The 23295-nt window shown below is 41.2% G+C and overlaps 2 protein-coding genes and 1 pseudogene across 2 annotated transcripts in view; 1 reads left to right on the top strand and 2 right to left on the bottom strand.

Moving 5' to 3' along the window:
• b4galnt2 (beta-1,4-N-acetyl-galactosaminyltransferase 2) overlaps positions 1-9144 on the top strand; it is a 36620-nt gene extending 27476 nt beyond the window's left edge. The window contains exons 7-11 of the mRNA XM_033035472.1: positions 1553-1639; positions 1884-2071; positions 5696-5836; positions 7426-7648; positions 8915-9144. Of these exons, the coding sequence (XP_032891363.1) occupies positions 1553-1639; positions 1884-2071; positions 5696-5836; positions 7426-7648; positions 8915-9129 (854 nt within the window). The 3' untranslated portion in view covers positions 9130-9144. The remainder of the gene's footprint in view (positions 1-1552; positions 1640-1883; positions 2072-5695; positions 5837-7425; positions 7649-8914) is intronic.
• LOC116982168 (zinc finger protein 239-like) overlaps positions 1-23295 on the bottom strand; it is a 1102810-nt gene that overhangs the window by 654449 nt on the left and 425066 nt on the right. The gene's annotated exons all lie outside the window — the stretch shown is intronic.
• Positions 15415-23295, bottom strand: part of LOC116982279 — a 45030-nt pseudogene continuing 37149 nt past the window's right edge.

Raw genomic sequence — 23295 nt, 5'->3', positions numbered from 1 at the left:
GGTAACATCGGGAGCTCGCGGGTCCCTGCTGGGAGACCACTTTTCGGAGCTCCCGCAACGGAACGGCTGCGGAACTTACCATCACCCTCCGAGGGGGCTCTAAAAAACTTCACCCGCCCGAATCGAGGGTTTTCTTTATTTTTTTATTATTTTTATTAGATGTACGGTAAGTTACAATAATACACAACACATATGTCTTAATACATTTTTTTGTACCGCTTCATTTTTTGAGCTTTAAGAAAAAGATAGAAGTAAAGGAAGTAAGGAAAGTGCGCAAGAGTCGTGAAGGTGCAGGAGAGTGTTGAGAAAAGAAAGCCCCTTAGAAAAGAAGTTAGAGAAGGAAGTAAAGAAAGAAAGTAGACCCTAGAAAAGAAGAAAAAAGAAAGGAGAAACAATCGCCCTATTATAACATTAAACTCCGCAGAAAGGGGACTACCAACCAAGTCTGTTTTTGTTGTTTTACCCCCCTTTGTCAGATCCTGGCACCATTTATTTATTTATTTATTTTTAAAATTACTATTGCACCTCATGCTTGTAATAATTCCAAAAACGTACACCACGTCTTTTGGAATTGGTCTGCTTTGCCTGCTAAGAGGAATCTCATCTCTTCCAGATGTAGTGTTTCAAACATATTTGATATCCACATTTTTATTGTTGGTGTGGGCGCATTGTTCCAGAATTTAAGTATGAGCTTTTCCCCCCCATTATTAGCCCGTAATTGAGTAAATTCTTCTGAAACACGTTTAGTTCAGGGTTACCTTCGAGGGGTTTAAATCAGGGCCTTACATCGCTCGGCGCGGCTTATCGGCTCGATGCAGCAGTTTGGTTGCTTGACTGCGGGAGAGGAATGGGCACAGAGAACGGGGAAGAGATAAGACTTTGACTTCCATCACAGTGAGGAGGTGTTTGGGGATTCTGATTCTGAAAAACTAAGCAACATTTATCAATGAAGGTAGACACAAAATGGTGGAGTAACTCAGCGAGACAGGCAGCATCTCTGGAGTGAAGGAATGGCTGACATTTTGGGTCGAGACCCTTCTTCAGGCTGACAACAATCCTTTCAATCAATAGTGCTCCCTCTTCTGTTTTGATTTTGTGACCAATCAACTTCTAATTTAATAAAGTAATAACTAAAGACTGTAAATTCAACACGTTAACAATTATACATCACTTTTAAAAAAATCTAGTTTTTAACTTTCCAGAGATGCCACCACATACATACCGTAGCAAAAAAAAAGCACTGCTGTTCAATAACCTTATCCATTTAAAAAAATAAGTCATTTCAACAGGGTGCAGAAAAATGTATTCTTTTGTAACTACTCTTTGAATCTTAGGTGAATCATTTTAAAATAAATTTACTCTGATTCATTAAGGTTTATTTAAAAATGTATTTAAAATAAATGTTTTTTCAATACTGTCATTATCCCATTAAATGAATGCTCTTTGCTTTGTTTTTTTAAAGCAATCAACAATTTTTATCTTTAGTAAATTTGTTGTGCAAGTACATTTAACCCACTGCCTATAATTACTAAACATTATCGTTTTGTAAAAGTTTCTTTTCAGTTTGAAGAATATACTGCTGAATTTACAATCCTCATCAGAGTGCCCCCAATGATTCGATTATTTGACCCTGGACCAGGTACCATTTTATGAAGATTTTTTTAATGTAGAATTTAGATTACATTAATCAGTAGAGAATATCTTATTGTTAAGGTAATCCATAATTTGTGTTAACAGTAGATAAAACAGATGCAATAAATTTGAATAATTGTAATTATATGGTTGAATTTCTAAATTAAATTTATTTTTGAGGCAGAAATTAATCAATTTATAGAATGGAATTTATTGCTGCAATTAATTTCATTTTTTAATCCTTATTCCAGATAATAGCATCGACTCCTTGGTGACAATAGTGACAAAGACATTCTTCAGATATCATAAGCTTCGGATTTTAATAAGTAGTATTCGAAAATTTTACCCAAAAATTATGATAATCATTGCAGATGATAGTAAAGTTACGGAAAAAATTGAAGGACCATACATCCAGCAATACATAATGCCATTTGCAAAAGTATAGTAACACTTTTTTCTTTTCTATTTAAAATACTGAAAATTTAACTTAAAAGGCGAATGTAGGTCCCAAGGAAATGGGAGAACAGTTAAACAAGTACTTTGGTTCTGTCTTCGCTAAGACACGAATAATGTACCAGAAATACTAGTGGACCAAGTATTGTCCCCCTCCCATTGGTATGGAACGTTTGCATTTTTCAGCTTGAAATTGTGCAATATGGTGCATACTGTAGCGAGTCTTTTAACTTATACTTGAATGCAATATATATGCTTTAAATTGGATTGGAACGTTTTTGAAAGGGGGGAACTATGCGAGCTGGTGAGGGAGTGGAGCAACCGAGTGGAGAGAGGGTGTGGAAGAAGGGTGTCCCCCCTCCCAGGGTAGGAACTTTTTGAAATTTGATGCATTTAAATCATGTTTTAGTGCATTGTAGAAGTATGATTTCAATGTTTTTTGTATGAAGTATTTTTAAGAGGTAACTTTTAAAGGGGTAACATTATCCACACAAAGGGTGATGGGTGTATGGAACAAGCTTCCAGAGGAGGTAGTTGAGGCAGGGACCATCCCAACATTTTAGAAAAAGTTAGACTGATACATGGATAGGACAGGTTTGGAGGTATGGACCAAAAGCAGGTAGCGTAGCTGGGACATGTTGGCGGGTGTGGGCAAGTTGTGCCGAAGGGCCTGTTTTCACACTGTAGCACTCTATGACTACATTATACCTCCACCATGCATGAATGCCTCAAAATCAAGTGATCGAGTTTTATTGCCATATACTCAAGCATAGAAATTAGGTGCAGGAATAGGCCATCGGCCCTTCGAGCCAGCACTGCCATTCAATATGATCATGGCTATTCATCTAAAATCAGTACCTCTTTCCTGTTTTTTCCCCCATATCCATTGATGCCGTTAGCCCCAAGAACTAAATGAAAACTCTCTTGAAAACATCCAGTGAATTGGCCTGCACTGCATTCTGTGGCAGAGAATTCCACAGATTCACAACTCTCTGCGTGAAGCAAGTTTGTTCTCATCTCAATCCTAACTGGCCCCCTCTTTATTCTTAAACTGTGACCCATGGTTCTGAACGCCCCCAACATCGGGAACATTTTTCCTGCAGTTACAGTAAATGAAAATCTAGCAGGCAAGCAGGATGCTTTCACCAACCACCCCCATTTGAAGTCCACTATCTTCCACCGTTTCTACCCAGTGCTTGGTACTTACTTCCAGCAGCCACTGGTTGTCCTCCAGGATGCACCGAGCCGCAGCCTGATCCATGCCGGTCACCTGGGCAAATTCGGCACAGAGACTCTCTCTCTCTCCCTCCTCTCTTCTGCTCTCTCTCCTCTCAACCCCCCTCTCTTTCCGCTTCTATCTCTCCCCTCCCCCTCTCTTTCCCGTCTCTTTCCCATCTCCCCCTTTCTCCCGTCTCCCCCTCTCACTCTCTCCCCTTCCCTCTCCCCCTCTCACTCTCTCCCCTTCCCTCTATTCCCTCTCCTCCTCTCTCTCCCCCTCTCTCCGCTCCCTCCCACCTCACTCTCCCCCTCTCTCTCGTCCCCTCTCCTCTCTTTCCCCCCTCTCTCTCCCCTATAACTCTCTCTCCCCCTTTCTTCTCTCTCTCCCCCCTTCTCTCTCCCCTCTCCCCCCCTCTCTCCTTCTCTATCTCCATCTCCACGCACTCTCACCTCTCTCTCTTCCCCCTCTCTCTCTCTCTCATCTCTCTCCTCCTCTCTCTCCCCCTGGCTCTCTCCCCTCTCTGTCTTTATCTCCTCTTTCTCTTTGCCCCCCCCCTCATCTCTCTCTTTCCCCCGTTTCTCTCTTTCCTACTCTCTCCCTCTTCCCCTCTTTTACCACCCCTCTCTCTTCCCCCTCTCCACCCCCTCTCTCTCTTCCCTTTCTTCCCTCTCACCCCTCTCTCTCTTCCCCCCTCCCACCTCACTCTCCCTCCCCCCCTCTCCCTCTTCTCTCTCTCCATTCACGCCCGCTCTGTCTCCCCTCTCTCTCCTCTCACCCCCTCTCTCTCCCCCTCTCCCTCCCCCCTGTCTCCTTCCCCTCTCTCTCTCTATCTCCACCTCCCTTTGAGAATCTGTCCCTTCGGCACAAAGACTCTCGCGGCAGCGGCGCAATGCTTCCGCCGCCTTCGACGGCCCGAGACTTGCACTGTCCGGAGTGCTCCGTGGCCAGAGCTGCAGCGAGCGACTGGTCAGCCCCAGCAAACACTCTCCAGTCCCGGCTCCCCGCATCTGTTCCCGTCGCTGGTTCTGCTCCCATCCCTCCCTCAGCCCCGGCTCTCCAACACCCGCGGCCCATGCAGTTTATCCGAGTTTTTTAATTTTCGTTGATCACAGAATTTCTCACCACAGAGCAGGAGAAATTTCTGATCAGCGTGAGGGCGTGAGAGTTTGCTTGAGGGCGTGATTCTCATGCTCAAAGCGCGAGAGTTGGCAGCCCTGTTACATCGGTAGTGGGGAAGCTGCTTGAGTTCATTGTTAAAGATGTTATAGCAGCGCATTTGGAAAGCAGTGACAGGATCAGTCAAAGTCAGCGGATTTATGAAGGGGAAATCATGCTTGACTAATCTTCTGGAATTTTATGTGGATGTAATAAGAATGGATAAGAGAGTGCCAGTGGATATGGTGTAATGGGACTTTCAAAAAGCCTAAGACAAGGTCCCACACAAGAGATTAGTGTGCAACATTAGAGCATATGGTATTGGCGGTAGGGTATTGACATGGATAGAGAACAGGGTGGCAGACAGGAAGCAAAGAGTAGGAGCTAACAGGTCCTTTTCAGAATGGCTGGCAGTGACTAGTGAGGTGCCGCATGGCTCAGTGGTGGGACCCCAGTCATTTACAATATATATTAACGGTTTAGATGAGGGAATTAATTGTGACGCCTCCAAGTCTGCAGATGAAACAAAACTGAGTGGCAGTGTGAGCTGTGATGAGGATGCAGGGTGCTTTGCTATGAGGCTGCAGGGTGACTTGGAAAGGTTGGGTTAGTGAGCCAATGCATGGCAGATGCAGTATAATGTGGATACATGTGAGGTTATCCATTTTGATGGCAATAACAGGAAGGCAGATTATTATCAGAATGGTGTCAGATTAGGAAATGGGGAGGTGATGGCACGAATGGCCCAATAGCCTCCTCCTGCACCTATTTTTCTACATATTCTGACCCATATAATTATTTCTAGTTTACATTGGCCAACAATAATATTCACATTTTAATCGAGGGATGGTTGTTTTTTTTACAATATTCTTGGTTATAATATGATTGGTGATAATAAAATGACTTCCCTTCCCAATCACCATTAAAATAGTCCTTTTCAGATTACAGTTTCCATTTTTGTTACATACTGTATAAGAACAATTGAGGGATAAGTCTTTCAGAAATATCAAAACATCCTTTGCTAATTTTAACAAAAACAGAGGATAAATCAATTAGCAGAAAACACTCAACGATAATTTAAAAAACAATTGAACACTATAATTACTGTTCAATAAAATCATTAATATGATTTCAAATAGAATACTCCCATTTGCTTAATAATAACTTTGGTCAGAGAAATATAATTATGAACGTTTAGTTACCGGTATCTGTTTTTTCCTCCATTCCCATACACAGGGATGGTTTGCTGGAAGAAATTTAGCAGTATCTCAGGTTACAACTAAATACCTTCTTTGGGTGGATGAGGATTTTGTATTTACAAAAAAAACAAAACTGGAAAAACTGGTAGAAGTATTGGAGAAGACAAACTTGGATCTGGTAAGGGGCCACTTTTTCCAACAGTGTGGGAAAGGGGAAGAAGTGAGAAACTATTTTTGTTACCATGTTCTCTAAACTACCTTAGGGTGGCATGGTGCCAGAGACCTGGGTTTGACCCTGACTACGGGTTCTGTTTGTACGGAGTTTGTACATTCTCCACCTGACCCAAATCCGCATGTGGGTTTCCTCCCACACTCCAAAGATGTACCGGTTAATTTACTTCGGTAAAATTTGTAAATGATCTCGAGTGGGTAGGATAGTGCAAGCGTATTGGGGATCGCTGGTCAGCGTTGACTCGGTGGGCTGGAGGGCCTGTTTCCGTGCTGTGTCTCTAAACTTTCTACATTGACGAGCAATGCCAGCATGTCAGATGCCCGCTTCATCTGTACCAGAAAACACTTAAATCAGTGTGTTGCCGCTGCGAAGACCAAATAAAATTTAACAACGAGTGTGTACAGCATACCTTAATAAGTTGTGACATTAAGTCACTAATAGAATAATGCATTCTATTGAACTCTGCAATGTTTGCCAAAATCTGCTATTGCTTTATCTCAACACACACAAAAAAAAATCATACAAGTTGTAGAGGATGGGTTGGTCTTTGCAGAGGGACAATTAAAAAGATTTTGGCAATATCGTCTGTACTTGTGATTGCTCATTTAAATTATGACTGTTATAAGGAATTCCTAATAATAAATTACTATCTTGTCGTAATACACAAGCAATAATTGATGTTGATTAATTGATGATTTTTCAAAATGAACAAAATAAATCAATTTGATTTATTTCTAATTTATGACCATTATTATTGCTGATCTGTGGCAAGACCATCACTCATTCAATGGTAATCTCTGCTCAGACTCATTATATCATTGGTTCAAAAACCTCTAGTCTAATGCTTCAGTGCAATGGTGACTGTGTACCACTAGTTATTTAGTTAGATAAGTTTAGTTTATCTTCACGTGTACTGAGATAGTGAAAAGCTTTTTTGTTGCGTGCTATCAGGTCAGTGGAAAGTCTATACGTGATTACAATCAAGCCATCCACAGTGCACAGGTACAGGATAAAGGGATAACATTTAATGCAAGATCCAGTTTAGTGATTGAAGATAGTCTGAGCATCTCCAATGGGGTAGATAGTAGGTCAAGACTGCTGTTGTTTACAGATGTATACTGGGAATTGCCTTATTCTCATAAATCATAAAGAATTTGGCTCTAATGTGCTTAATCTCTCAATGGCAACTGCTCCACCCCAGAATTCAAGTGGATGAACCACTTATGAACTGCTTGTATTGTACACATGCCTTTACATATAAAGAACAGACCTGTTGGCAACATTTCAGGTTCTGTCTCATCACAACCCGATACATAACTATATTAGTGCAATATTTTATTTTACTATTTCAATGTGTTTTGCTAAAATCATTTATGGTAAACTATTATATGTGATATTTTAAGGGAAATGTTGATTTATTTAAAATGGATAAGCAACTTCACTAATTATCAAATTACACAGTGTTATATCCAAGATATATTTTTTAATACATTTAAATCCAACATATCAGCCAAAACAAATCTTATTTCCCACAGGTTGGTGCCCCTGTGAATCAGCAGGTGTTCACGTTCAAGCTTTGGTACGAAGAAGGAGATGATGAAGGGGACTGTGTGTTTTCCCAGTATGGTTCTTTTCACCCACTGGATGGATTTCCAGGCTGTGTGGTTACCAGCATTGTGGTGAACTTTTTCCTGGCCAAGACAGAAAAAGTACAGAGTGTTGGGTTTGATCCTCGATTTGCAAGAGTAGCTCATACAGGTAATTTCTATCACTGGATGTTCACACTTGTAATTCTGACAGGACTAGCCATGTTTTAATTATCTACATGGATAGTTATTGAAAATTATTCAAATTTTCAAGAAGAATGGTGAATGAAGTAGAAGACATGTTTCATTTAATATTACCCGATCCCCACAGAACTATTGACTTTACACCAGACAAGGACAGCAGTGGTGCAGCTGGTAGAGCTGCTGCCTCACATTGCCAGAGCCCCGGGGTCAATCCTGACCTTTAAAAACATAATTTGGGATTTTAATTATTAATTTTGTTTTCAGCAGTTTTTTGCAATAAAAAGAATTGATATATTTTACAAATTAACAAAAGAAGACAACTTATTTGTTTCTAACTTCTAACCATTATTTTTTACTGATTTCTGACAAGGCCTTCCATCGGTCAGTTGATGGTACTCACTTATCTTACTCAGTGTACCACACAGGTTAAAAAACATCTAGTTAGTAATATGTTACAGCGCAATAGTTATTGAGAGCTACCAGGTGTTTAAAAGGGAACTGTCTTATTTTTATAAATCCTAAAGAGTTACACTCTGATGTGCTTAAGCTCTTGTCATTGGCAACCGCCTCCACCTTAGAAATCAACTGCTATAATCAGTGGATAGACAGAAAATGCTTGAGTAACTCATGAGTTTTATGCAGCACTTTTTGGGGATACAAAGTGGCGGTATGCACCTGTAATAGACACACGGGTCTCACGATCAGAAAGCAAGATAATGACATTCTAACTTTTAGAAGTGCCATGACACTGTATTGGCACAGACCTCCACAATGTAAAAGCCTTGGTTTTAATTGGTGACGTTGCATCCAGCAGTCAGAAATATTTAGTGTTGGTTATATGGTCTAATTTGAATGAACACATCACATTTATTTGCTATCATTAAGAGTACAGTAAGAATCACACATAGCTTTTATGCAGAATCGGATTGTAAATACTATTTGAATCAATCGGGAGAAAGCACGCACACCAAAACATGGCAAACACAAATACTGATTAGTCTGTCTCCAAAATGGAGGTTGTTCATGTAGATGAAATGAAAAGAAATGCCATAGGACATTGTGGCATTCTGTATTACTGTACATCCTTGGGTAAGATCAACAACCATATTAAGCATATTAGATATTCTAGGATTATAGTTTGGAATAAAGTAGAATATGAAAAGGAATTGTCTTCAAAGTCAGTTTTTTCTATTGCAATATTGATCAACAAAAATATTTTTCATGTCATTCCTAGAATTTTTCATTGACGGCATTGGAAGTTTGCTTGTAGGATATTGCACAAATGTCAAAGTTGGCCATCAGAAGAAAGGAGCAGGAAATAAAGCGCTGAATGAAGTTGAAAATAAATATGCTGCTTTTAGGCGTTTAGACAGAAACGAATTCCGATCCCGTTTGGATATGACCTATTTCAAAAATCGCCTTAAATGTTACACCCGGAACAGAGTCTGAGGGACTCAATTGTATTTGACACCATATAACAATTACCCCAGTGCTGCACCTGTTAATGTTGCTTGAACTAATGACATTTATTTCTAAATAAGAATGAACATTGAGTATAGAAGTTGGGATGTAATGTTAAAATTGTACAAGGCATTGGTGAGGCCAATTCTGGAGTATGGTGTACAATTTTGGTCGCCTAATTATAGGAAGGATGTCAACAAAATAGAGAGAGTACAGAGGAGATTTACTAGAATGTTGCCTGGGTTTCAGCAACTAAGTTACAGAGAAAGGTTGAACAAGTTAGGGCTTTATTCTTTGGAGCGCAGAAGGTTAAGGGGGGACTTGATAGAGGTTTTTAAAATGATGAGAGGGATAGACAGAGTTGACGTGGAAAAGCTTTTCCCACTGAGAGTAGGGAAGATTCAAACAAGGGGACATGACTTGAGAATTAAGGGACTGAAGTTTAGGGGTAACATGAGGGGGAACTTCTTTACTCAGAGAGTGGTAGCTGTGTGGAATGAGCTTCCAGTGACGGTGGTGGAGGCAGGTTCGTTTTTATCATTTAAAAATAAATTGGATAGTTATATGGATGGGAAAGGAATGGAGGGTTATGGTCTGAGCGCAGGTATATGGGACTAGGGGAGATTATGTGTTCGGCACGGACTAGAAGGGTCGAGATGGCCTGTTTCCGTGCTGTAATTGTTATATGGTTATTATATTATATTAATTCTTGATAAAATAATGGACACAATTACAATTAGTTTATATGTCTCAAAATAAATGTTTTAAAATTGGTTGTGATTCTTTTAGCTGACTATATATTTTTTCTCCAGCTACAGATTAGATTTCATTTTAAGGTTAGAATTTAAGTATCATCAAACTTTTATTAGTTCTGTTCACTAGTTGTATACGTGGCCTGCTGAGGTCTTCCCTCACCATCACATATGCCATTACACAACAAGCATGTTACCATTGCAAGGAGTTTTTATTTAAGCTTGTGGAGTATTAATCAGAAAGTGAAACCCATGGTTCACTCCAAAAGTGAAGGTAGCTTACCCCACATGAATGTCAGAAAGATGAATCTTTGGAATTTCATCAGGCAATCTCACTCTGATTCATTGACCAAAGGAAAGTAGTTTATATTGACCTACGGTTTTCCAAATTCTTGCTACATTGCAAGCAATTACAATTTAAATACACATGATTTTTGGCCGCCCCCTCTCTCCAAGTATTTTGTATATATTTCACCAGTTGGTTGTCAATGCATACTCGATAATATATTCTGTATAAGTACTGTACATCATTTAAATAATATTTTTTGAGAGTTTCACAAACTTTAACACGACAAAATCAGCCAAGCTTTGAATCTTTCTGTCATAGGTTGTCCATTTTTAAGTTAGGATCCAGCAAAGAGCAACACAGCTGATTCCAAGTTCCTTACCTAATCAATCCCAAATCTGCTTCTATTTGCCAGTTATTCCAAAGATGGCTGAAGATGAATGTAACTCGTGAATGTTTTCTTGTATGGCGACTTTACTGAGCACAGCCTGCTCTCACAACTATTAACATGAATTACGTAAATGTCAACCAAGATAAACCCTCAGAGAATTTGATGCCAATGCAAGGGCTAACATACAGGAAATCTAATGGGAGATCAGCAATTCCAATTTGCAACCCATTCACTGATCCAAATTCTGAAACTAGCGATCCAAGAAAAAGCTTTATGATACTATGAGTAGTTAGGACCTGGAACAGACTGCAGGGTTTGGGAGCTGTACATGGTCCTGGTAAATCTGATTGTGAATCAAATGGAAATTGGATCAGTACAAAAGAAAATTACCTGCCTTGGGGAAGATATAAGAGAATGCGCAGAGATATCAAAGATTTAAAGGGCCAAATGGTCTTCTCCTGTACAATAATCTTGCAGTAATTCTGAAAAGTAAAACCCCTGTCCCACGGTACGAGTTCATTCCAAGAGTTCTCCCGAGTTTGCACTGGTTCGAACTCGGAGATTTACGGTAATGGCCACTCGTCGGTACCCGGGGCTCTCGTGGACATTTTTCATCATGTTCATCACGAGTCTTCCCGTGCTTACCTGCCGTTAGCGAGTCTTCCCGAGTACCTGCCGTTAGCGCTAAGAGATGTCCCCGAGCTCCGACGTACCCGCTACGTTCATTCTCCGTGCTTACCACGAGTTTGATTTTTTTTTTAACTCGGGAGAGCTCTTGGAATGAACTTGCACCGTGGGACAGGGCCATAACAAGTTTACACACCTGCATCCAATATACACTCACAAATGTGAAGAATCTTCACACAATGACCTGACCACATCTTTCATTCTTTATGGACGAAACATGTCCAGAACCAGGGGTCAAAGTTTAAGAACAAGCGATTGACCATTTAGGACTGAGATGAGGAAAAACGTTTTCACCCAGAGAGTTATGAATTTGTGGAATTCTCGGCCACAGAAGGCAGTGGAGGCCAATTCACTTGACAAGCTTAAAAGAGAGAGATCTCTAGGACTGGCAGAATCACGGGATATGGGGAGAGGGCAGGCACGGGTTACTGATTTAGGATGATCAGCCATGATCACAATGAATGGCGGTGCTGGCTCGAAGGGCCAAATAGTCTCCTCCTCCACCTATTTTCTATGTTTCTATGAATGGAGGCCTGGCTCGAAGGGCTAAATGGTCTACTCCTGCACCAATGTTCTATGTTTCTGTGTTGATAATCAATGATGGAATAACCAGTCTTTTTTGGGGGGTTTTGGATATTACTCCAAACATTTTGAACTGCAATGTTATTTAATGCATGTAATTATCTTTATAATCTGTTCAATTGTATGGTTGCATAATTTGATCATATTCAATCATTGAATAAGAATGTTAAAATGTAATTTTTGCATCCTATAAAAACTTTGTAAATGCAAGCCATGACACAAAATTAATCAAGATGCCTTACAATATCTGCTTAAACCGTTATTTAAAGTTAGCTTTCCCTAAAAGACACTGGGATAGGGATGTGAATTATGTTTTACAAAAAATAGGGCCGGGGGATATTGTGGAAAGAAGGGAGTGTGTGAGAGTTCTAAGGTAATAATAATAATAATAATAATAATATCTTTTATTGTCATTGCACGTCAGTGCAACGAGATTTAGTGTGCAGCTCCACTGATGTACAAGAAAGGTAAATAAATACAATACATAAATAAACAAGCTGAATTGATTGACGTGACCATCTGAGGGAGACTGTCCAAAGGGGGTGGGTGGGGGGGGGGCACTCATTGGGGCCGGTTCAGAGCCGCTATAGCTCTTGGGATAAAACTGTTCCTGAGTCTGGAGGTTCGGGCGTAGAAGGCCTTGTAACGTCTGCTGCAGGGATGTAGTTGAAACAGACCGTGGCAGGGGTGTGATGAGTCCGTATGGATGCTGAGGGCCTTCCTGAGGCACCGCGTGTGGTAGATGCCCTCCAAGGCTGGTAGCTCTGTCCCGATGATCCGCTGCGCTCTGTTGACGACGCGCTGTAGAGCTCTCCTCTCCGCCTCCGTGCAGCTGAGATACCACACAGAGATGCCATACGTTAGTATGCTCTCTGTGGTGCAGCGGTAGAACGTTGTCAGCAGCTGTTGGGGCAGACCAGTCTTTTTTAATGTCCTCAGGAAGAACAGTCGTTGCTGTGCCTTCTTGACCAGCGCGGCGGTGTTTGTGGACCATGTGAGGTCTTCTGAAATGTGAGTGCCCAGAAACTTAAAGCTGGACACTCTCTCCACACTGTTTTTGAAATATAGGCAGATATTTGAGTAATTTTCTTGATTTAAACATTTTATATAGCTACATCAGTACAACAATAGGAGATGAGAGAAAGGGACAAAGGTGGTGCAGGTTAATTGAAAATTGAGTATTCAACATTCATGTTATTGGGTTGCAGAGCACCCAGGCAGAACATGAGGTGATGTTTCCCTAGTTTGCAGTTTTGTTGTTAGATGTTCACATTGAACAATTAATAAAAGTGTTACAATTGATCCAAGTTTGGTCTGTATTATCTCTCTTTGGCATTGTTGTACTGATGTAGCGATATAAAATGTTTAAATCAAAAAAATTACTCAAATATCTGCCTATACGTTAAAAAAAACAAAACAATTTTCCCAGATATTTGAAACATAGCATTCTGTATATCCTGTATATTGTTGCCAAGTTTAACAATTAGAAATCAAAACTCTTTGGTTAGATCGGATAAAGATAATACAAATCAGAACATGATGTACAGAACAGGACTGCTAGTCAGGGAGAAAGCAGATTAAAGAACATTACACAAAAAAAATCACTGTTGATGTAAGTTTGCAGTTGCAATTTTGATAAACGCTACAAAGTAAAAGAAAATCCATCCACTGTCCCTCCTTGAACTATTTTGCTGATCTCCACGAGTTCTAATAACATCCTAGCATATACATGATCCTTTAATTCTGGCCCTTACTCCTTCCCAAATGTCCTTGTTCTATAATTAACGGCAATGCTTTTAGTTGTTAAAATATTCTAGAATTTCCTCCACGATCCTTTCCAACATTAACTTTTCATCCTTTTAAGGCACTCTATAAAACCAATTGCTTTCAACATTTGGTCATCGGTTCTTCAGTAACATTTTTGTTTGATAACATTGCTGTGAAGCACTGCAGGAAATTTACAATGTTAAAGGTATAAATAAAAATTGTTGTTGAGAAATGGCCCTGTCCCACTGTGCGAGTTCATTCCAAGAGCTCTCCCGAGTTTGCCCTGATTCGAACTCGGAGATTTATGGTAGTGGTCGCTCGTCGGTACTTGGGGCTCTCGTGGACATTTTTCAGCATGTTGACTAATCTTCACGAGTCTTCCCGAGCTTACCTGCCGTTAGCGAGTCTTCCCAAGTACCTGCCGTTAGCGTTACGAGCGCTAAGAGACGTCCCCGAGCTCCGACGTACCCGCTACGTTCATTCTCCGTGCTTACCATGAGTTAGATTTTTTTTAAACTCGGGAGAGCTCTTGGAATGAACTCGTACCGTGGGACAGGGCCATTACATTTAAATACATTGCATAGCAAGGCTGCTCAACAAATAGAAAATAGTACCTCAGATTGTAGAACTAAAGAGAACAGATATTCTAATCCTATACATAAGTTTAATTTGACAAATTTGGGAACCCAATTAAACTCACATTTACTGCCAGCAAAGTTAATACAAAAATGTTATATTATCTGATGTTACGCCCATTTAGAACACACCTAACCAAATTTCTCTCCAGAAAACCCCAACTCAAACCAGCTCTTTGTGTAGACAAGAAGCCACTTGTCAACATACGTTGACAGAACTTGTATGTTGCATTGTGCACAACATACTCATTACAGAACTTTAATGTAAAGAACCTCTATGCCACACTCAGCAAAATCAATAACCCCACTCTCACCATCGACGGCACCACTGTCTCCCCATCTCCCCAGGCCCGTAACCTTGGCGTGATCTTTGATTCCACCCTCTCCCTTGAGCCTCACATCCGCCATGTCATTAAAACCTCCTTTCATCTCCGCAACATCGCCAAACTCAGACCCTCTCTCACACCGCCCGCTGCTGAAAGACTCACCCATGCCTTCATCTCCTCCCGACTGGACTATTGCAACTTACTTCTCCTTGGCATCAGCTCCACCTACATCAACCGACTCCAACTGGTCCAGAACGCAGCCGCCCGACTCATCACCCATACCAAATCCTGGCATCACATCACTCCAGTCCTCAAACAACTTCACTGGCTTCCCATCTCCCACCGGATCACCTACAAAATCCTGATCCTCACCTACAAAGCCCTCCACCATCTGGCCCCCCCATATCTCATTGACCTCCTCTCCCCCTACCAACCCTCACGGTCCCACAGATCCACATCAGCCGGTCTCCTCTCCATCCACAAGTCCAACCTCCGCAGTTTTGGGGACAGAGCCTTCTCCAGGGCAGCTCCCAGGCTCTGGAACTCCCTCCCCCAACTGATCCGCAATTCCGTGTCCCTCACCATCTTCCAGTCCCGCCTCAAGACCCATCTCTTCACCTCTGCCTATCCTTAGCCCCACGTCCCCGTCCCTTTTCATCTGTGCATTAATTGCCTCATACTGTGTTTTGTATTGAATTCTGTCTTTACTTTGTGTACTAGTCATGTCTCTACTATTTATTTCATTCCCCTTACATGTTTTTCCTCTACATTCTCAATTTTTGTAAGGTGTCCTTGAGACTCTTGAAAGGCGCCCATAAATAAAATGTATTATTATTATTATTATGTTAGGGTCACCCTAATTTTGCTCACCCCAATTTTACCTTTCCAACACAGATGATTACTCCCTAACTAAACAACTAATAACACAAACTTCTGTTTAGATTAGCATAGTTTTTCTGAGAAACTTATAAACTGTTCAATAGGCATTTATTTGTAAAAAAAGTTATGAAAATACATCAAATGCCACATCATATCATCTTGTCAGATTTCTCAATACACTTTTCAACCATCTTGGGAACAAATGATTCCAGAAAATGAAAGAATTCGATAAATAACGTGCATTCTTGAATTGGGGTAACTCTGATCAAAGTCCTCGTGTCTTCATTATCTCCAACCAAAAAGGCATTGAATTTAAAGGTTATTAATGGTGAGGATTTAACCCCATTCTCCTCCTGCTGCTGCAATATAGCTTCAGTAACTTTACCTTCTGTTTCTAAGGAGCTGATAACTGTGCAATCGCCTGAATCAGGTTTGTTTGTTCTGTAACGGAGGTAACGCCTCATCTTTCTCCGTCCAATCCATACTCTGTTCCACACAGCACAATGCCAAGTCACTTCTCCCTGGTACAATGGAGCCTCAATTGTATCAGTCTTTGCTCTTTTGGCACTTGATGCTTCTGCTTTCTCTTCCGCAAGAGAGGGTCTCTTTACTCCAAAGTTTACTCTTACTTTACTCTTCTTCTATATTCTTAGCTCCATTTGAGCTGGTGATTTTTGCATCATTGATCTGTATGTTATTTTACTCAGTATTTGCACAGCTACATTTAAGGATGGACTCCATTACGTAATGAACAGCATGGCATACTTTATCAAACCAAATTTCCCTAAAATCTGGAGATCCGTGCAGACTTTTCCTCGTTTGTTCAGAAAGACACGACAGCTTGAAGGGGATATTTATCAAATTCTCACCTTGGCTCATTTCTTTGCCTGCGCTATGATCTGCACATGGGGAAGGTGCAGGGGAACAGTCAGTGCTACTTAAAGGTTGAAACAATCTGACTATACCCCAGACCTTCCCTTTGTTCGATTTTCACTGGTACTGCAGGCTGCGACAGTACTTGCAGGCTTCATCCAATTGTCGCTTAAACCTTTGTGCTGTCCTTTCATTGATGTTTCCAGAGACATTGTGACTCAGTTCAAATGGATCCTGAATATTAATTGGACCAAGTCTAATTTTTTTATCTGAATCAGGTCCAATGAAGTCAGTTACAACATGAACTTTACCATCCTTCAGCGAAATGACAGTCCCAGCATAGTCAAACTCTGCATAAAACTTATAAAACTCTGCAAGAAGTACACCTGTTAAGAAAAATAATATTTCAGATTTCCAGGGATAATTATTAATGATGTGCAAGATTTAAATTCACTACATTTTTAAGATTCTCCAAAAGGTTCTAAGTGCTGGGACAGAAGTGACAGAGTTTGGTGAGTGGAGAAGGAATGAAACGTTTTGACTTCAATCACACACAATCAGCAACAAACATTAAAGGTATGTGAAGTAGCAGTAATCAGGTACAGATTGAAACTGCCATGAATTTGATTCAAATTCATAGACACATGGACAATAGGTGCAGAAGTAGGCCGTTCGGCCCTTTGAGCCAGCAACAATATTCAATATGATCATGGGTGATCATCCATTGATCCAGAGTTGAGCTGGACTTCAACTCTCACCCCATAACCTCCACGAACTCATTTAAGTTTCTAGGCACCTATATCTCCAATAATCTAAAATGGCACATCAATGCAGACCACGTCATCAAGAAAGGTCAACAACGCCTATATTTCCTCAGACAGCTCAAAAAGTTCAGAGTCGATAAACACCTCCTGGTCCGTTTCTATCAATCAATCATTGAAAGCATCATCACCTCCTCAATCACAGTCTGGTACGGTAACACCGATAGTCACTCACTACACAGAATACAACGCATTGTCTCCAAGGCCTCCAGGATCATCAACTCCCCCCTCCCCTCAATCCATTCTAGTTATCTCCAACGTACCTCAAAACGGGCAAAAAAGATCATCTCGGACCACTCCCATCCAGCAAATCACCTTTTTCAGTCTCTCCCTTCGGGGAGGCGCCTCAGGTCACTTGCTACTAAAACCACCCGCTTTAAAAACAGTTTCTTCCCCTCAGCAATAAGAACTCTCAATTCCGTCCAATAATCAGACAATAATATGACTTTTGATGTATACAGTGTCTTGTCTATGGTCTTTGTTTGTTCTTTTGCACTATGTATTGTTGGTGAGATTTGTGATTTGTGATGTGGTATGGATGCACTTTATTACGGTGATCTGTGCTATTAGTGGTATGTAACAAAAGCAGTGTACCATCATGTACCGAACCCAAATACCACCAACCCTGGTTGCGTGGCAATTAAAGATTCTATTCTATTCACAATCAGTACCCTGTTCCTGCCTTCTCCCCATATCCCTTGATTCCGCTAGCCCTAAGAGCTCTATCTAACAATTTTGAATGCATCCAGTGAATTGGCTTCCACTGCCTTCTGAGGCATAGAATTCCACAAATTCACAACCCTCTGGGTGAAAACATTTTTCCTCATCTCAGTTCTAAATGGCCTACCCCTTATTCTTAAACTGTGACCTCTGGTTCTGGACTCCCCCAACATTGTGATCATGTTTCCTGCATCTAGCCTGCCCAATCCCTTAATCATTTTATATGTTTCTATAAGATCATCTCTCATCCTTCTAAATTCCAGTAAATACAAGCCCAGCCACGCCATTCTTTCATCATATGACAGTCCCGCCATCCCAGAAATTAACCTGGTGAACTTACGCTGCACTCCCTCAATAGCAAGAATGTCCTTCCTCAAATTTAGAGACCAAAACTGCACACAATACCCCAGGTGTGGTCTCACCAGGGCCCTGTACAAATACAGTAGGACCTCCTTGGTCCTATACTCTCGCTATGAAGGCCAACATGCCTTTAGCTTTTTTCTACTGCCTGCTGTACCTTTCATATCATCATTGAACAGAATAGTACAGACAATGGAAATTGAAGGTAAAGAGAAAGGATGCTGGAAATGACCGATGATAGGCCGTCAACACGAAACGATAACTCTATTGCTTTCTTGACAGTGTCTGCCTGACAATTGGAAATTGGTTCAAAATTATATTGGAGCTGGATGAAGATTATTTCAAGAATTGCAAGACAATTACTTAAGGAAGGATGGATAGACAGACAGACAGATCGCAGAAACTGGCCCTTCAGCCCACCGAGTCCATGCTGTCCGGCAATCATCCCGTACACTAACACTATCCTAAACACTCGGGACAAGCCCAGTCGACTATCCTACAAACCCGTAGGGCTTTGGAGTGTGTGAGGAAACTGGTGCACCCAGAGAAAACCCACAAGGTCACAGGAAAAAGCGTACATATTTCATACAGACAGTACCCGTGGTCAGCGTCGAACCGGGTTTCTGCCGCTGTAAGGAAGCAACTCTACCTCTGTGCCGCAGTGTCACCCTGTGCATTCCCAGTAGTCAGAATTTAATTTAATTCTGACTAAATTAAAGTGCGAGGTTATTACACTAGCTGCTCCCTTAATTTAAATACAAAATATAAATGTTGCAATACTTAGGGACAGATAATATCAGTGGAAACAAAAAGTTTGTGTTTTAAGCCTGAAATGTGAAATGTTTCCTCCTTTACAACTTTTTCTGTTGTACATACAAAGGATTTAATAATGAATGCCCTAAACTAAATAGAAACATTAATTTTAAAACTAAAATTTAGCCAGATAATATACTTACATAAAGTTTCAGTATTTGTATTGACTTCAATTTTAGAGCGATTGCTTGGAAAAGAGCAGTCCCAGCCATCAATTATACATTGGTCTTCCTCACCTTAATAAGAGGTTTTCTGTTAAGATCCATTTCACTAAAAGGTTGTACATAACATAACTAATTACAATTAAAAATTATCGACCACATATGGCAATTTGCAAGATTCAACCTACCTCATAATCATTTATCTACTCAGTCTACAAATCCTTTCAGAGAACAATGAGTTAACTATCACAATGCTTGCTCCAATAATAAATGTTCCAGTTTTCTTTACTTCAATCACTGCCATTTAAACAGCACTCCTTTATTCAACACAATAAAACTCAACTATTTTTGTAAATGTGTTCTCTGCAATTATCACATTTAATCCATCCAAGAACATTCTTTCCAACAATGTAAAGGTGAAGCTGTTCGTAAAGCCAGGACAATCTACGAAAGGTAGTCTGCTATTGTGGATTTATAGAAAGGTGCAGTTATAGGACAAACCCTTCAACTCACAATGTCTGTGCCGTCATAATGCAAAGATAAACTAATCTCGTTGACATACATGATCAACACCCCACCATTCCCGGCATATCCATGTGCCTATCTAAAAGCTTCTTAAACACCACTTTTGCATATGTCTCCACTAATAGGTGCAGGAATAGGCCATTTGGCCCTTCGAGCCAGCACTGCCATTCAAGATGAATTGGCCTCCACTGCCTTCTGTGGCAGAGAATTCCACAGATTCACGACTTTCTGGGTGAAAAAGTATTTCCTCATCTCAGTCCTAAATGGCCTACCCCTTACTCTTAAACTATGACCGCTGGTTCTGGACTCCCCCAACATCAGGAACATTTGTCCTGCATCTGGCCTGTCCAATCCCTTAAGAATTGTATATGTTTCTATAAGATCCCCTCTCATCCAGCGAATACAAGGCCAGTCGACCCATCCTTTCGGCATATATCAATCCCGCCAGCCGGGAATTAACTGAGTTAACCTACTCTGCACTCCCTTAATAGCAAGAATGTCCTTCCTCAAATTAGGTGACCAAAACTGCACACAATACTCCAGGTGTCGTCTCACCAGGGCCCCGTACAACTGCAGCAGGACCTCCTTGCTCCTAATGATTTGGACGAGGGAATTGAATGCAACATCTCCAAGTTTGCGGATGACACGAAGCTGGGAGGCAGTGTTAGCTGTGAGGAGGATGCTAGGAGGCTGCAAGGTGACTTTGATAGGCTGGGTGAGTGGGCAAATGCATGGCAGATGTAGTATAATGTGGATAAATGTAAGGTTATCCACTTTGGTGGCAAAAACAGGAAAGTAGATTATTATCTGAATGGTGGCCGATTAGGAAAGGGGGAGATGCAACGAGACCTGGGTGTCATGGTACACCAGTCATTAAAAGTAGGCATGCAGGTGCAGCAGGCAGTGAAGAAGGCGAATGGTATGTTAGCATTCATAGCAAAAGGATTTGAGTATAGGAGCAGGGAGGTTCTACTGCAGTTGTACAGGGTCTTGGTGAGACCACACCTGGAGTATTGCGTACAGTTTTGGTCTCCTAATCTGAGGAAAGATATTCTTGCCATAGAGGGAGTACAGAGAAGGTTCACCAGACTGATTCCTGGGATGTCAGGACTTTCACATGAAGAAAGACTGGATAGACTCGGTTTGTACTCACTAGAATTTAGAAGATTGAGGGGGGATCTTATAGAAACTTACAAAATTCTTAAGAGGTTGGACAGGCTAGATGCAGGAAGGTTGTTCCCGATGTTGGGGAAGTCCAGAACAAGGGGTCACAGTTTAAGGATAAGGGGGAAATCTTTTAGGACCGAGATGAGGAAAACTTTTTTCACACAGAGAGTGGTGAATCTCTGGAATTCTCTCCCGCAGAAGGTAGTTGAGGCCAGTTCATTGGCTATATTTAAGAGGGAGTTAGATGTGGCCCTTGTGGCTAAAGGGATCAGGGGGTATGGAGAGAAGGCAGGTACAGGATACTGAGTTGGATGATCAGCCATGATCATATTGAATGGCGGTGCAGGCTCGAAGGGCCGAATGGCCTACTCCTGCACCTATTTTCTATGTTTCTATACTCAAATCCTTTCGCTATGAGGACCACCATACCATTTGCTTTCTTCACTGCCTGCTGTACCTGCATGCTTACTTTCAGTGACTGATGTACATGGACACCCAGGTCTCGTTGCACCTCCCCTTTTCCTAATCTGACACCATTCAGATAATTATCTGCCTTCTTATTCTTGCCACCAAAGTGTATAACCTCACATTTATCCACATTTTCACTCTCCCTCCTTTCTTAAAATGTGGGGTTACATTAGCTACCGTCCAGTCCACAGAAACTGATCCAGTCTATAGAACATTGGAAAATTATCACCAATGCATCCACAATTTCCAGGGCCACCTCCTTGAGTACTCTGGGATGCAGACCACCAGGCCCTGGGGATTTATCTTTCTTCAGTCCCAGCAGTTTACCCAATACCATTTCCTGACTAATGAGGATTCCCTTCAGTTCCTCGGTCCCCTAGTATTTCTATTAAAGCTATGCCCACTGGTATTTGATATTTCCACCCTGGGAAAAAGGTTCTGTCAACCCCATCAGTTACTGTAAATATCACACTACCAGTCAAATTCTGTTCATATCTTCCTTTAGTAGTTTTGATCCCGTGTCTTTGTATATCAAACCTGCATGCTCTTTTAAATGGTTCACAGTGGGAAGAATTGGAGGTGTTCTATTCTGAAGGAAGAACACCACTAAGAGAGTAACTGCATAATTATTCATCAATGATCCCCCTCCAAAAGGATTTCCTGAAGCAAAAGCAAAACATAAATCAGGTGGTCAGATAAGCACAAACATTTTTGTCCAAGCACAAGTGAAACAGGTAAAAGCAGCCAGAATGTTAATATTTAAAACAAATCTAACTTAAGAATACAAATTGAATCTAAAATTTGTCACTAGTCATTTGGAGTCATTTTTGCTGAAAATGTTATCATAACATTAATGCAGCAATTATAGTTATTACACATTTCTAATTTTACATTAATATGTCAGTCCTCGACTGACCCAAGCTAACTTTCAGGTTTTTAAGTAGTTCTTCCCTGCAACGATGTGTCCGATTTCAATTCCCTTAACGGGAGTTAAGTCAGCGAAACCTGACAAGACATTTGTACTATTTAGAAATTTAACATTTAAAAAAAATGTACTGAAAAGTGAATGGAAAATGTTTCAAGAATTCAGGAGGATAGTCATTCTTATTTGAAGAAAAGGACAACAAATGACTAAATGGTAATTTCAGCCATGTTACATTACCTATAATCGTCTGTAAGAGGTACACAGTGATGAACTAATTCACTAAAGTCATATAGACCACACCTGAGGTAGACACAAAATGCTGAAGTAACTCATCCCTGGAGAGAAGGAATGGGCGACGTTTCGGGTCGAGACACCATCCCTGGAGAGAAGGAATGGGCGATGTTTCGGGTCGAGACCCTTCTGCAGACTGATGTTAGGGGAGGGGGCGGGACAACGATAGAATGTAGGCTGAGACAGTAGGACTGGTGGGAGAACTGGGAAGGGGGAGGGGATGGAGGGAGAAAGCAAGGACTATCTGAAGTTAGAAGTCAACGTTCATACTGCTGGGGTGTAAATTACCCAAGCAAAATATGAGGTGCTGTCTGGGGGCCTCACTCTGACAATGGAGGAGGCCCCCAGACAGAAAGGTCAGATTGGGAATGGGAGGACAAATTGGAGGAACAGCACCTCATATTTCACTTAGGTAGTTTACACGGTATGAACATTGACTTCTAACCAGATAGCCCTTGCTTTCTCCCTCCACCTCTCCCCCTTCCCAGTTCTCCCACCATTCCTACTGTCTCTGCCTACATTCTATCTTTGTCCCACCCTCTCCCCTGATATCAGTCCGAAGAAGGGTCTCGACCCGAAACGTCACCCATAAGGCAGTAAAGATGCTGCCTTACCTGCTGAGTTACTCCAGCACTTTGTGTCTACCTGCGATTTTAACCAGCATCTGCAGTTCTTTCTTTAAAACAAACTTGATCCTGCCCTGACCCAGTATTAAACAAGGTCAC

Source organism: Amblyraja radiata, chromosome 16 (assembly GCF_010909765.2).
Source record: "Amblyraja radiata isolate CabotCenter1 chromosome 16, sAmbRad1.1.pri, whole genome shotgun sequence".
Classification (NCBI taxonomy): Eukaryota; Metazoa; Chordata; class Chondrichthyes; order Rajiformes; family Rajidae; genus Amblyraja; species Amblyraja radiata.
Note: the sequence above shows the minus strand (reverse complement) of the source record. Positions and strands in the feature narration are given on the sequence as shown.